At 40.1% G+C, this 15,790-nt stretch overlaps 1 protein-coding gene across 2 annotated transcripts in view; it reads left to right on the forward strand.

Moving 5' to 3' along the window:
• Positions 1-15,790, forward strand: part of LMBRD1 (LMBR1 domain containing 1) — a 116,761-nt gene that overhangs the window by 15,324 nt on the left and 85,647 nt on the right. For both annotated transcript variants that reach the window (XM_059941834.1, XM_059941835.1), the window contains exon 3: positions 11-71. In XM_059941834.1, the coding sequence (XP_059797817.1) occupies positions 11-71 (61 nt within the window). The remainder of the gene's footprint in view (positions 1-10; positions 72-15,790) is intronic.

Raw genomic sequence — 15,790 nt, forward strand, 5'->3', positions numbered from 1 at the left:
TTGATCCTAGGACTGGGCCAACGCTAACGTCAGCAGACGGATCGAGGACACCGTATTGTACGGTTACTACAGTAAGTATATTTCCGTTTCATTGCCTGTCTGGGCTGCTCGCCAAAATGTAGAATAAAGCTACATATAGACTTTTTTTTTTTTAATTGGAGTATAGTTGCTTTACAATGTTGTGTTAGTTTCTGCTGTACAGCAAAGTGAATCAGCTATATGTAGACATATGTCCCCTCTTTTTTGGATTTCCTTCCCATTTAGGTCACCACAGGGCATTGAGTAGAGTTCCCTGTGCTATACAGTAGGTTCTCATTAGTTATCTGTTTTATACATTTTATTGTGTATGTGTCAATCCCATTCTCCCAGTTCATCCCAAGCCCCCTTTCCCTCCTTGGAATCCATACGTTTGTTCTCTACTTCTGTGTCTCTATTTCTGCTTTGCAAATAGGTTCATCTGTACCATTTTTCTAGATTCCACATATATGTGTTAATATACGATATTTGTTTTTCTCTTTCTGACTTACTTCACTCTGTATGACAGTCTCTAGGTCCATCCACATCTCTACAAATGACCCTATTTTGTTCCTTTTTATGGCTGAGTAATATTCCATTATATATACATACCACATCTTCTTTATCCATTCATCTGTCGATGGGCGTTTAGGTTGCTACCATGGCTATTGTAAATAGTGCTGCAGTGAACATTGGGGTGCATGTATCCTTCGGAATTATGGTTTTCTCTGGGTATATGCCCAATAGTGGGATTGCTGGGTCATAATGTAGTTCTATTTTTAGTTTTTTAAGGAACCTCCATACTGTTCGCTGTAGTGGCTGTACCAGTTTATGTTCCCACAGTGTAGGAGGGTTCCCTTTTCTCCACACCCTCTCCAACATTTTTTTTTTAAATTTTTATTTATTTATTTATTTATTTATGGCTGTGTTGGGTCTTCGTTTCTGTGCGAGGGCTTTCTCTAGTTGCGGTGAGCGGGGGCCACTCTTCATCGCGGTGCATGGGCCTCTCACTGTCATGGCCTCTCTTGTTGCAGAACACAGGCTCCAGACGCGCAGGCTCAGTAGTTGTGGCTCACGGGCCCAGTTGCTCCGCGGCATGTGGGATCTTCCCAGACCAGGGCTCGAACCCGTGTCCCCTGCATTGGCAGGCAGATTCTCAACCACTGCGCCACCAGGGAAGCCCTCCAGCATTTATTGTTTGTAGATTTTTTGATGATGGTCATTCTGACTGGTGTGCAGTGGTATGTCGTTGTAGTTTTGATTTGCATTTCTCTAATAATTAGTGAAGTTGAGCATCTCTTCATGTGCCTCTTGGTCATTTGTATGTCTTCTTTGGAGAAATGTCTGTTTAGGTCTTCCACCCATTTTTGGATTGGGTTGTTTGTTTTTTTGATATTGAGCTGCATGAGCTGTTTGTATATTTGGGAGGTTAATCCCTTGTCAGTTGCTTCGTTTGCAAATATTTTCTCCCATTCTGAGGGTTGTCTTTTTGTCTTGTTTATGGCTTCCTTTTAATTCTGATATCACATTTGAGATGACTGTTTCAGCACCATGAATAAGTAGTGTAGAACTCATCTGGTCACCTGAAACTTCCATTACATACTTTGTTTCACTTAGGTTCACTTTCAACCCTTCTTTGTAGAGGTTCAGTCAAGTTCCCTTAAATCTCCACTCTCTTCCTCTGATACCATTGTTTGGTAACTTTTGTTACCACTTTCCCACTTGCACTCTTGATTTTGAAAATCTCAGTTTTCTAGAAATTTCTTCTAAGTATTGGCACTAGTACAGTGTACTGTCTGGGAGTTTGCAGCATCAGCCAGTTTAACCTGGGGGTCATGGTGGATTGGTGTGTTTTGTACTTTACAGAACCGATTAATCCAGGGGTGGTGGTGGATTGGCCCCTCCTTCCCTCCTTTCCTCTCTCTTCCTTCCCTAGTGTTGGATTAGAGAAGCTATTTATAATAGCCACCTAAATGTTTTCGAAATTGTCTCTTTGAATACATATGACTCGTGCTTTTATAAAAATGTGTAAGTGCTGAGTTAGGAAAGGGATGTCTTTTTTTTTTTTTTTCCAGCAATGAATCAAGAGGTTGAATAAAATTTCAGTAGGACACTGAAAAAAAAAATCTATAGAAGTTTCTGTTGATGGGGTAAGTTTTTCAGGGGTTTCACTGGATTTTAACTTAGCTGCTTTGGCTCTAACTTTTGTCTCTTCTCCTGATCTGAAATCTACAGGACCTATGAAATTCCATTTCTTTGGTATAGATTTCAGAAATATTTTTATGGTATTTTAATATAGAATTTATTATTTCTAATGAATAAATTTAATATATATCATAAAATCTAGATTTGACCTGTTAAGTTAAAACTTTTGAAATGGTGGTATATTAAGCAGAATACAAACTTATTGGCAGGATATAAATCACTTCTTCAAAAACAGTTTTGTGAGGTGGGGCCTGTCTCCTATGTAACACTACAGTGTATTTATGCTGTAGAACATGTGACAAGATAAGCCAGCTTTTATCTTAGTGCAATCCAGGTTTATGAACTGTATCTTATCAATGAACCTAGAGGCTAGTGGATTGATCCATTGTAACCAAGGTTACAGAGACTTCTACACTGGAATGTTAATTCAGCAGTCTTTCCAGTTGGTTTCATAGAGAGAATTAAGCTTACAGGAAGTGATCTGTGATTATTTTTCTTAATCCTCCCAAGGATAGTGTGTTTCTAGTATCATTTTAAATGCATGGGAGAAAATTAATCATTATAAACAAGATGACTTAGGGATTTAGGGTTTGGTCCTCTGTATAACTTGGGTTGTAGTGAGAAATAATAACTGCCTTGGGATAGGATAGTTGAGTCACTGATCTAGGGAAGAAATCTGCATGAGAAGCCAAATTATGAATAGAAGATTTCTTGATGACCACGGAATTGAAGCAAGAAGATTTAATTCAATAATATTAGTGGTTGTTGTCATAAAGTTAGTTACATCCGTTTTAGCTGCGGCAGGTGGGCCTTTGGGTTTAACTCAGATCATGCCCTACAGCTAGGAGCCGTAGCCTCTGAGATGGTCATTGTCCTCCAGCCCAGCCGTTTCCCAGAAATGCTGGGTGTTACCTGATTACATATTATTACATCCCCGATTGTGCACGCTGAGGACTAAGCAGACTCCAGAGAGTCCGGAGCACGGTTTTTATCCGTTCCCTTCTGTGAGGTTCTGTACTTCACCTGGTCTCTCCTAACACATCAACACGTGTTCGTTGTCTGACCTTCCCAGGCACTGTGCAGGGCTTCCATATGCAACACTTTCTTTGGTCTTCATGAACGTCGTTTTGTGGAGGTACTTTCGACATTTTACAGGTGACGAAATTGGACCTAGAGATGTTAAAGATCACCTTGTTAGTGAGTGATGTAGCCCAGAGTGGATATTATTTCCTAAGCTGGAGCTGCTTACCCTGAAGTCAGCTGCCTTTTAATAAATTGTTCTGGGAATGTTTGTTACCTCTGGGAATGCTTAGCCAGCCCTGAACCCCTGGGGCCGCTTCAGACATCATCTCGAGACCTTTTAAATAGTACGGAATGTAGATTACCTCCGCAGAGATTCTGATTTACTTTGGCATTCAGTTAATATCACCACTATTCTTATCAGAGAGGTGTTTATGCATTGGAAGGATGTAAGACTCAGGGTGCTGGATTCAAGTTTTCCAAAAATTCCGGTTTTCTCTTGAGACCTCAGTTTTTATCATTAGTAACGAATACTGTTACTTATTTTCTTTAAAGTGACTGACAGACTCACTTTATTCATTTTTGAGAGAATCTGCCTAATACTCCAGTCTGGATAGCTATAGTTTTTCTGTCCGTTGTTCTTTCAAGTAAAAATGATATTCTTTGAAAAAAAGTGCCTAGTATAGCTCACAACTGAAATAGCACAGGTGCTTCTCGCAAGTACACTGTATGTGTACGTCCCCAAACACAGAACACTAAAAAGACGTGCACTCAAGGGTGGACATCTCAGAATTATTTCTTCTTAGAGGGACTTTGCTGAATAAAAGTGCCCCCCGCTGGTGCGCGCTTGGAGGGTGAAGAGTATAGTAACTGCTAGTGGAAAGGGAAACAGCATCTTAACATTGTCATGAAAATAATTTCACATTGCGGATACCCTGCAAGGACCTTGCTGATCCTAAGGTCTCAAAACGACATTTTTAAGAAACTTCTGTTACGTTAATAGAACTTTGGGTGTTTCTTCTGGAAAGTTTGTGGAAGTGAGGCCTGCTGCTTCTACCCACTGGATATCCCCAGCTGTTGATCGGTTATTACCAGTCTTCATTAACTGAAGCTGCCTACAAAGGTACAGTTTCCTGGAGCTCGTGGAAGGCTGAGAGGGTAGAGTTTGTTTCTGCCCCTTTGCCCGGTACTCATGGGGACCCTGCACGCAGGAGGAGACTTCCTTATCTGAGGATGTTGTGCCCACCCCAGAAACACTAAGGACTTGTTCTTTTTTCTCGTTCTGAAAGTTTTTGTTTGTTTCTTCATCTGGGTCTTCAAATTTCTTTGATATTTTCTTTGAAAAAGCATCTCTTGTCTGATGTTCTGGCTCTCAGTTCTGTTTTAATCTCATATTTGGACCTCTTATGAAATCTTTTATCTCTTCTGTATATGCTTAGCCTTTTATCTGAGCTCTATTTTTTTTCTTAAGTTTATTTATTTATTTATTTATTGATTTATTCATGGCTGTGCTGGGCCTTCGTTTCTGTGCGAGGGCTTTCTCCAGTTGCGGCAAGCGGGGGCCACTCTTCATCACGGTGCGCGGGCCTTTCACTATCGCGGCCTCTCTTGTTGCGGAGCACAGGCTCCAGACGCGCAGGCTCAGCAGTTGTGGCTCACGGCATAGTCGCTTCGCGGCATGTGGGATCTTCCCAGACCAGGGCCCGAACCCGTGTCCCCCGCATTGGCAGGCAGATTCTCAACCACTGCGCCACCAGGGAAGCCCCCGAGCTTTATTTTTGATTTCAAATTTATTTTTATCTTTAAATTCTTTCCTTTTATTTATTGTAATCTATTGTAAATGTTTATTCAGTTTTCTCTGACTATTCTTGAAATTTTTAGTTTTAATTCTTTCACCATCTACTTTAATTTCTTTTAAGTGAATTTTCCTTTTATTTAATCATTTTTCCTAACCCTTGTTTTGATTTTGTAGTGAGTGCAGGGGTTGTAGAGATGGGGAGCGCACAAACCAAGAGCAGGGATTGTTCAAGGCTGTCGTGCTGGCTTGTCTGTAGTTGTCCTGTCACTTTCTTCCAGAGACCCTTTCTCCTCTTGATGCTGATTTTTTGGGCTGTCATTTTTCGTCTACATATAAATTGAGTCATATACTATGTATTGTTTTCTGTTTGGCCTCTTTAGTGCTCAGCATTACATTTGAGACTTATCGGTGTTGTTGTGGGTAACAGTACTTTGTTGATTCTCATTACTGTGTAATATTCCATTGTAACAGCATACCATCGTTTATCTATCCTCGTATTGATGATCAGTTGGGTTGTTCAGCTTTTGGCTATTTCAAATACTGCTGCTGTGAGGCTCTTGTATATATGTGTGTGGTGTGTGTATGTGTCTATGTATACATATAGATAGACCCATACACATATATATATAATATATACACTGCATTGTTTTTCATCGTATGGATACTCTTTTTCAAATAATCCCAGATAATTAGATATTTAGTACGTTGTTAACTTTTTGCTGTTAAGCAATTCTATAGTGAAAATAGAAGACTTTGCCAAAGTGTGTGCATATTTAGATGAGTTACGTTATGGAACTGAGGAAGAATAAGATGGACCAAGAAGGTTTCAAGCTCCTCTTTCTATGCCAGGCATTTTAGAGCACCTAAGAGAGTTTTTAGGAAGTTTCTCCTCACTCCCTATTGGTTAATTGCTGAAAACTTGTACAGTCATTTTGAAGTTAGTATCTAATTTGTGAAGAGTGCCGTGGGACCCTGAGGTCAGCTTAACTTCCCTCTGACTTCTCCACCTGTGAGATGATGCTGGAGTAGTGCCTCTTGGTCGCAGCAGGGGTGTGAGCAGTGTTAGTGCTGAGCAGGTGTTACTGCCGGGCAGACCTCTCTCGAACCTCATGTCCCTGTGTCCAGTGGTCCATTTGTCAGTTTCTACCAAGACGTTAACATCTCAAACTTAACATTTCTAGAACAGCTGATGCTCAATCTGTTATACTCTGTAAATTTCCTGGTTTCAGTGAACGGCAACTGAAAGAATAGAGTTGCTCAGGCCAGAAACCTTGGAGTCATCCTTGACTCTGTTTTTTCACACTGTATCACATATGGCAGTACATTCTCTTGTGTTTGACTTTCAGAATTTATCCATAATCTGGGAGTTCCCTGGTGGCCTGGTGGTTAGGATTTTGGGCTTTCACTGCTGTGGCCCCGGGTTCGATCCCTGGTTGGGGAACTGAGATCCTGCAAGCCATGCAGCATGGCAAAACAAAAACAAAAACAAAATTCATCCAGAATCTGACCACTTCTCACTGCTGTCTTAGTCAGTTGGGGCTGCTGTAACAAAAGCATCGTAGACTAGCTGGTTTCAGCAGCAAACATTTATTTCTCTGAGTTCTGGAGGCTGAGAAGTCCAGGATCAAGGTGCTGACGATCTGGTGTCTGGTGAGGACCTGCTTCCTGGTTTGCAGATGGCCATCTTCTTGTTGTGTCCTGACATGGCAGAGAGAGAGAGAGAGCAAGCTCTCGTGTCCCTTCTTACAAGCACTACTCCCGTTCATGAGGGCTCCACTCTCGTGACCTAATTACCTCCCACCTTCAAACCCCAGCTCATTGGAGATTAGACTTCAGTGTATGAATTTTGGGGAAACACAGTTAGTACATAACGCTGTATAAATGTGAAGGGATAATGGGTACTTCCATGTTGTTAAGGTTGCATGATCTGGGGTATGACTTCACACATGGCCAAGTAAGAAGGTTGGCAGAGCCTCTCCCCAAAAAGCAATACAGAACTGACAGAAGAACAACTTCAGTGCTTTGGAAATCAACCAAATACAAGACTCTTTGTACTTGCAAACTGGTAAGGACAGTGGTAGTGTGTAATGTTTTAGACTGGGTCTGTTGCCTCCCCTCTAACCAGCTCTCCCCTCTTCAGCCTGGTTATGTTCTGAACTGAATGAAGATAAAAATACAACATATCAAAATTTATGAAGTGCGGCTAAAGAAGTGCTCAGGGGATGACTTGCAGCTTTAAATTTCTCTTGAGAAAAGAAGTCTCAGTTGGGACTTCCCTGGTGGCGCAGTGGATAAGACTTCACACTCCCAATGCAGGGGGCCCGGGTTCGATCCCTGGTCAGGGAACTAGTTCCTACACGCCACGGAGCAGCTAAGAGTTTGCATGCTGCAACTAAGGATCCTGCCTGCCGCAGCTAAGACCTGGTGCAACCAAATAAAAAACAACAAAAAAAAGTCATCTCAGTTGCCTAAACTGCTGCCTTATGAACTAGAGAAAGAAAAGCCAACTGAACTCTAAGCGAGCACAAGAAAGAAAATAAAGGTTAGAGGGAAATCAATGAAATAGAAATCACATATTATACACTGTGACAAAGTGGGATTCATCCCAAGAATGCAAGCAAGGTTGGTTTAATATCCCAAAATCAAGTCATGTAACATACCATATTAATGGAAGAAAGGACAAAACCCACAATAGATAAAAAATCTGAATACATATGAAAAAAAGCATGAATTTTACAAAATCCAGTATCCATTGCTGATAGCAGCTCTCAGCTGTCTGGTTACAGAAGGGAGCTTCCTCAACCTGGTAAAGGGCATCTGTGGATAACCTACTCCTGACAGGTGAAAGACTGAATGCTTTTCCTTTAAGATTAGGGACAAGGCAAGAGTGTGTGCTCTCACCAGTGCTGCTCCTGGGGGTTCTAGCCAGAGTAATAAGTCCATATATAAATAGATAAATAAAGGCATCCACACTGGAGAGGAAGAATTAAGACTCTTATTTTCTCAGCTGACATGAGATCCGATAGGTGCAAACTCTCAAGGAATTATATAAAGTCAAATAGAACCAATAAACAAGTTTATCAGGGCTACAGGATGCAAGATTAATATGAAAACTAGAAATCTACAATTCAAATGAAATGAAGGAAACAATTCCATTCACAAAACATCAGAAGGAAAAAAAAAAACCTGAGAACACATTTAACGAAAGAAGTGTAAAACTTACACACTGAAAACTACAAAAAATTGTTGATAGAAATTAAAGATCTAAATAAATAGACGTTTGTTATTAATGGATTTGAAAACATAATATTGTAAGGATGGCAGTTATAGCAATTTTCCCTCAAATTGACAGTGTTTTTCTTTTTTTTCTTTTTTTAGAAATTGACAAATGGTTCCAGAAATTTACGTGGAAATGCAAAGGACCTAGAGCAGCCAGAAACAATTTTGAAAAAGGATAATGTTAGAGAATTATACTATGAGATTTCAAAACTTACCATACAACACAATAAACAAGACAGTGTGATATTGAAGAGGGATAGGTACATAGAGCCATAGAATTCAGAGACCAGAGAAAAACCCTTACATGCATGATCAATTGATTCTAAACAGCTGTGGCAATTCAGTTTAATTCTTTTCAGTTTCAATAATTGTCGGGTGAATTGGATAACCACACGCCACAATAACAGCAGCAACATTGAGCCTTACCTGACATATACAAAAATTAACTCGGAAGTCGGAGACCTAAACTATACAAGTTTTTCTTTTTTTTTTTTTTTAACTGTAAAAGTTGAAAACTTCTAGAAGAAATTCAAGGACATACGTTCATGATGGGTTAGACAGAGAGTTCTTAGATATGACACAAAAGCTTTATTCATAAGAGAAACCTTGATAAATTCTACTTTATCAAAATTAAAAGCTTTGTCCTTCAAAAGACATAATTTAAAAAATGAAGGTAAGCCACAGACAAGGAGAAAATATTTACAAATCATGTATCTCATAAAGAGCTTGTATTCAGAATGGATGAACAGTTCTTACCAGTCACTAAGTATACAAACAGTTAAAAAATGAGCAAAATAAAAAAAAAAATGAGCAAAATATTTGAGCATAACTTCATCAATAACGATCTCTAGGGACTTCCCTGGTGGCACGGTGGTTAAGAATCCGCCTGCCAATGCAGGGGACATGGGTTCGAGCCGTGGTCCGGGAAGATCCCACATGCCACGGAGCAACTAAGCCCGTGCTCTGCAACTACTGAGCCTGCGCTCTAGAGCCTGCGAGCCACAACTACAGAGCCCATGTGCCACAAGTACTGAAGCCCACGCGCCTAGATAGCCTGTGCTCCGCAGCAAGAGAAGCCACCGCAATGAGAAGCACGCGCACCGCAACTAGAGAAAGCCCACGTGCAGCAACAAAGACCCAACGCAGCCAAAAATAAATAAATAAATTTATTTTAAAAGAATAATGATCTCTAAATTGCTTGTAAGCACGTAAAAAGATGTACAACATTGTTAATTAGGGAAATGCAGATTAAATCCCCAGTGAGATGCTACTACACAGCCGCCAGAATGGCTGTGTCAGCTTAGGCGGCTCTAACAGAATGCCGCAGACTGGGTGACTTAAACAGCAGACACACGTATTTCTCGTGGTCGTAGAGACTGGGAAGTGTAAGATCAAGGTGCCAGCAGATTCAGTTCCTCTCTTGGCTTGCAGAGGGCTGCCTTCTTGCTGTGTCCTCACGTGGCAGAGGGAGGGGGAGAGAAAGAGAGATCTGGCCTCTCTTCCCTTTATCCTGAGGACCCGAATCACGTCATGGGGGTCCCACTTGTGACTTCATCTAAACCTAATAACCTACCAAAGGTCCCACCTCCAAATACCATCACACTGGAGGTTAGGGCTCTAACCTGTACATTTTGGGGTGAACAAACATTCAGTCCATAATGGCTGTAATAAAAACCAGACACTATCCAAGTATTGACAGATCCGGAGAAACTGGAAAATTCAAACGCTGCCATTGGGAATGTAAGATGGTGCATTGCGTTGGAAAGCACTTTTCAACTTTGCTAAAAAGTTAAACTTAGTGTATGATCCAGCTGAACATAATTTCCACATGAAGATGTATGCAAATTCCACAGCAGCTTTTTTCGTAATAGCACAGAACTGGAAAGAATCCACATGTTCGACAACTGATGAATATTTAAGTGAAATGTGTTCTGTCCATACAGTGGGATGCGTGTTCAGCAGTCTGAGTCAGAGATCAGCAAATTGTGGCTTGGCCCATGGGCCCCTAAATCTAGGTACCTATTTGTTTACCTGTTGTCTGTGGCTACTTTCATGTTCTAACATCAGAGTTGAGTGGTTGTGACAGAGATGTATAGGCTGCAAAGCTGAAAATATGATCTGACCCTTTACAGAAAAAAATCTCCCAACCCCTGTGCTTAGTGAAAGAAGCCGGAGACGAAAGACTGCATCTTGTATAATTACATCTATATGAAATGTCCAGAAAAGGCAAATCTCTAGAGACAGAAAGCAGATCAGTGGTTGCCTCAAACTGGGGGTTGGAGTGGGATTAATTGCAAATTGGCACAGAGCAGCTTGTCTGGGGTAATGGAAATGTTCTAAAAATGAATCATGGTGACAGTTACCCAACTGTATACATTTATTACAAATCATTGAATTGTAGACCTACAATTCGTGCATCTTGTGATATGTAAATTGTATTACAAAGTTGTTGGGAAAAATATTTAATGGGCAAACATAAGTCAAGAGTGTAGCACAGAGCTGGATATATGACAGGCTGTCAGCACAGGATAGCTGCTAGTATTATGACTTAAAACTTGAGGGGACTTGCATTATTATGATTTCTTTTTATTTTCTAGAGTTGGAATCTTATCCTAATTTACAGATGGAAAAAAAATGAGGCTGAAAAGTTATGAAGTACTAAGGTTTATAAATTGGAATGTGATTCTTTGTATATCACACAACATGGCTTCCAAGAATAGTCAGGTAGTAATGCTAATTTGCATTATGTCTTTTTTATGTACTGTTATTTCAGCTAGTATTTCTATGTATAGCTTTGGAGTCAACAGTTAATGATAACAGTCTAGTTATCATTAATTGCCACACAACTGTGAGTTACACTATAAATTGCTCAGCCTCTTCTCTGACCATGTAGTTTAACAATTTCTTGTTATAAAAGTGGCATTGCAGCGTAAACCTTGAAATAAATACCATAGAGAGAGGAAACAACCAACGAAAATAGTCCTTAAGGTAAACGACTGTTCTTCAGACGACATATTCCAAATTAAAACCTGTGAACGATTTTATTCTCCAAATTCTATACTGTCAGATCATGCACCAGAATGTTTTAATCACTTTGCTCTACCATCAGCAATGGTACTAGTTTTCTATTGTCACGTAATAAATTACCCCCAAATTTAGCAGTTTAAAACAACAAACATTGTGTCACTGTTTCTGTGGGTCAGGAGTCCAGAAGCAGGGTCTCAAGGCTCCGCTAGGGGGGACCTGGCTCCCGAGCTCCCCCTCGTGGGCATGGGCGGCCTCAGGTCTCGTCTGTGTGTCCTCAGCAGTGTCAGTTCCTGGCCACATGCACCTTCCATAGAGCAGTTCACAACAGGCCTGCGAGCAAGCTGGAAACCAGTCTTGCAGTAACTTGTTCCCGCACTTTTGTCGTACTGTCCTGTCAGCAGTGATGTACTGGTCCAGCCCACACTGAAAGGCAGGGCGTGAACATTGGAAGTGCTGGGCTCATCAGGAGCGTTTTAGAGGCTACCGACCACAGCTGTCTTGCAAGTGTTGACAATTTTGATATTTACTCAACACAAAGTACTTTTATACTTGCAAAGTATTTATTAAGCATGCAAAGTTTGAGGTTTGAAGTCAGCATTTTGAAGTTCCCTGTGCGCCTTTCCCTGACGCCATCTCCTCCCCAACCCCCTGAGAAATAACCACTAAAATTGTCTGTGTTAATTCCTTGCTTGCCTTATAATGTTACCATCCTGTGTCCTTAGTTTTACATTTTCTGAACTTTATATGAAATGACTTGCTTGTTTTCATTCAACCACATGTTCGGGGGATTCAAACATGTTATTGCGTAAAGGGTAGTTTATTTTCATCGTGTATGACTATATACTGCATGTTGGTCAGTCTGGACATTTGGATTTTTTGCTATTAAAAATTGTGCAATGAACATGTTTGTACACGTTTCTTGTTGCATGTGTGCAAGATATATACATATAATGGCGTCGATGGGTCGTAAGTTATGTTCATCCTCAACATTCTAAATAATGACAGATCATTTTTCTAAATGTACCAGTTTAAGTCTTGTTAGGAGGTCATAGCCTTCTAGTTGCTCTATACCCTAAACTTTGACGTCGCCATGTAGTTTTAGTTCTTGCCAGTCTGGCGAGTGTGAAATGATCATTCACTAATCTGCATTTCACTTATTTGGAAATGAAGTTGCATGCCTTTTAAGATTTATTGGCTTTTTCAGTTTTCTGCTTCAAGTGCCTTTTTGCAGTTGGGTTGTGTTTTTCTTACTGATATAAGAAATTTTTTAATGTACTCTGAGTAGTTCCTACAGTGATTCTAAATATTCTCTCTTTTTCCCACTAGAATTAAGTGATGTGAGAGTAGGGAACTTCTGAGTTTTGATTTAACCATGTCTGTGACCCCTAGAATGATGCCTGGAAAGTACTCAGTAGATGTTTGTTGGATTGAATACATTTGTCAGGGGAGATAATCATATGAAGTTTTTTGGTTTTAGTTCCTCCAAGTGATGTGTTACATGGATAAATTGCTCTTAAACCAACTTTGCATTCCTAGGATAAACCCAGATTGGTCATAACGGTGGCTTTTTGGGTTTCTTTTTAAATCTTCTGCTGGACTTGATTGCTGCTATCTTGTTTAGGATTCCTTTAAAAATTGATTCAGAGGTGAAACTGGTCTGTACTTTTCCTTGATCTTATTCTCATCAGGTTTGAGTATCAAGACTCTGCTAGCTTCCCAAAATGAATTGAGAAGTGCTCTTTCTGTGTGTTAGAGAATGCTGTGAACCACTGAGCGCTACCATATGGTTCTTTTCTCCCATAATCTGTTTGTGACCGGTGTGACCGGTGACTAAGGGGTAGAAGTGAGCGTGGCAGTTTGTACTAGTATTCCTAATGAACCATTCACAAAATTGTTGCTTTTCACCTTGCAGCTGAGTTCCTCTGTTTTAGAATTCTTACCAGCCATATGGGAGTACATCCAGCAGGGATGAAACAATGATTTCATTGAATTAGGAGGTGTGATTTCTACCTGACCATTTTGGTCTCCTTATTCCACTGAGTGAACAGGCCGTAATAGTTACTGTATCAGCTGGAGGGACTGGTGCTGATTATTAGGGGAAGGAGGGAAGGAGAAGTATGTCTTGAACCCAAGGGACTCTGTGGCACCTCATGATGCTGTCATGTACAGTGGCAAAAACAAATTGAGATCTGTTCCACTCACCCCTCACAGCACCACCAGGGACTCTGGATGGCTCAGGAGTGAATGTTTGGGGTCCCCCATTTCTCCTACAAAATTCTATCTCAGGAATTACACCTGGCTGCTGTGAACAGATTGGAAACGCATGGCTTAAATAGTATAGTGGTTTTTCAGTCTTACTTAAAGTAAGTCTGGAGAGAGGCTATCCAAGGCTGGTAAGGCAGCATCAGGAGGGGCCTAAGCTCCTTTGCTCTCTGCTCTCCATCCTTAGTACCTGATTTCTACTTGAAGGTCACCACAAAGTCCAAGAGAGTAGCTGGAGTTCAAGCTATCATGTGTCCATTTCAGGCAGAAAGTCGAAGGAAGGGAGAAAGACAAAAAAGGGAGTGGGAGCTGAAAGGAAAATGAATATTGTGTATGCAGCTAGCAGCCTTGACTCCAGATTGTTTCAGCTGGGACAATGGGATAATTTTAGACGGCTTTTAGGTTCCCAGAATATCTTTATACTTTGACCCTCTAAAGCAAAATGCTTTGTAATGATTAACTATACTATTACAATATTGACTAAGTTATTCTTTGTTTTAGTGTTTTCGCTGGTAGTTGGGAGGGATAAAGAATGTCTAAAAATTCAGAAGTCTAATTTATCCAAGTTAATTCTTATGTGAGGACTAATTAATGATGCAGTTTTGAAAAGGTAGATTGTTTGCTTTGCATATATTTAAAAAATCATAAGAATTACCATGTATTCTTTGCTATAGTTTTGTCTGTGGCCTTTTGAGAGTTGATGGCTTTCTGTTCACTTGTTTTTGTTAGTTTCGTTTTAAACAAAGAACTCGTTTTATGAGTTTAATTTTTGCCAATTTCTCTGGGCATGAGGTTTTTTAAACTTATTTATTTTTCTTTGGGTTTTTTTGTGTTTCTTTGTTTCTTTTTTCTTTTTTTTTTCCTTTCTTTTGGACATCAGGTTTAAAATTTTTTTCTTAGTCTGTTTTCTTTGATGTTAGTGGGACTATTAAACCAAGTAGTCTGTTTAACTTTTACTTGCTGGTAGCAGTCTTTTAACAAAAACATTTACAAGTAAATATAAAGACGTCAGGATATGAGAGTGTCTTCCCTGTTGGAGTTAAGAATAATTTTACTTTGAAAACAGCTATCAGTTTGAAGTAGAATTTTATTATTTTTATTTATTTTTTTTGCATGGAACAGTGTTTTTCTTTTTTTAACATCTTTATTGGAGTATAATTGCTTTACAATGGTGTGTTAGTTTCTGCTGTATGACAAAGTGAATCAGCTATACATATACATATATCCCCATATCTCCTCCCTCTTGTGTCTCCCTCCCACCCTCCCTATCCCACCCCTCTAGGTGGTCACAGAGCACCGAGCTGATGTCCCTGTGCTATGCGGCTGCTTCCCACTAGCTATCTATTTTACATGTGGTAGTGTATATATGTCCATGCCACTCTCTCGCTTTGTCCCAGCTTACCCTTCCCCCTCCCTGTGTCCTCAAGTCCATTCTCTACGTCTGCGTCTTTATTCCTGTCCTGCCCCTAGGTTCTTCAGAGCCATTTTCCTTTTTTTAGATTCCATATGTATGTGTTAGCATATGGTATTTGTTTTTCTCTTTCTGACTTACTTCACTCTGTATGACAGACTCTAGGTCCATCCACCTCACTACAAGTAACTCAATTTCGTTTCTTTTTATGGATGAGTAATATTCCATCATATATATGTGCCACATCTTCTTTATCCATTCATCTGTCGATGGACATTTAGGTTGCTTCCATGTCCTGGCTATTGTAAATAATGCTGCAATGAACATTGTGGTACATGTCTCTTTTTGAATTATGGTTTTCTCAGGGTATATGCCCAGTAATGGGATTGCTGGGTCATATGGTAATTCTATTTTCAGTTTTTTAAGGAACCTCCATACTGTTCTCCATAGTGGCTGTATCAATTTACAGTCCCACCAACAGTGCAAGAGGGTTCCCTTTTCTCCACACCCTCTCCAGTATTTATTGTTTGTAGTCTTTTTGATAATGACCATTCTGACCGGTGTGAGGTGATACCTCGTAGTTTTGATTTGCATTTCTCTAATAGTTAGTGATGTCGAGCATCTTTTCATGTGCGTCTTGGCCGTCTGTATGTCTTTGGTGAAATGTCTATTTAGGTCTTCCACCCATTGTTTAATTGGGTTGTTTGTGTTTTTGATATTGAGCTCTGTGAGCTCTTTGTATATTTTGGAGATTAATCCTTTGTCCGTTGCTT

The sequence above is a fragment of the Balaenoptera ricei genome, chromosome 12 (assembly GCF_028023285.1).
Source record: "Balaenoptera ricei isolate mBalRic1 chromosome 12, mBalRic1.hap2, whole genome shotgun sequence".
Taxonomy (NCBI): Eukaryota; Metazoa; Chordata; class Mammalia; order Artiodactyla; family Balaenopteridae; genus Balaenoptera; species Balaenoptera ricei.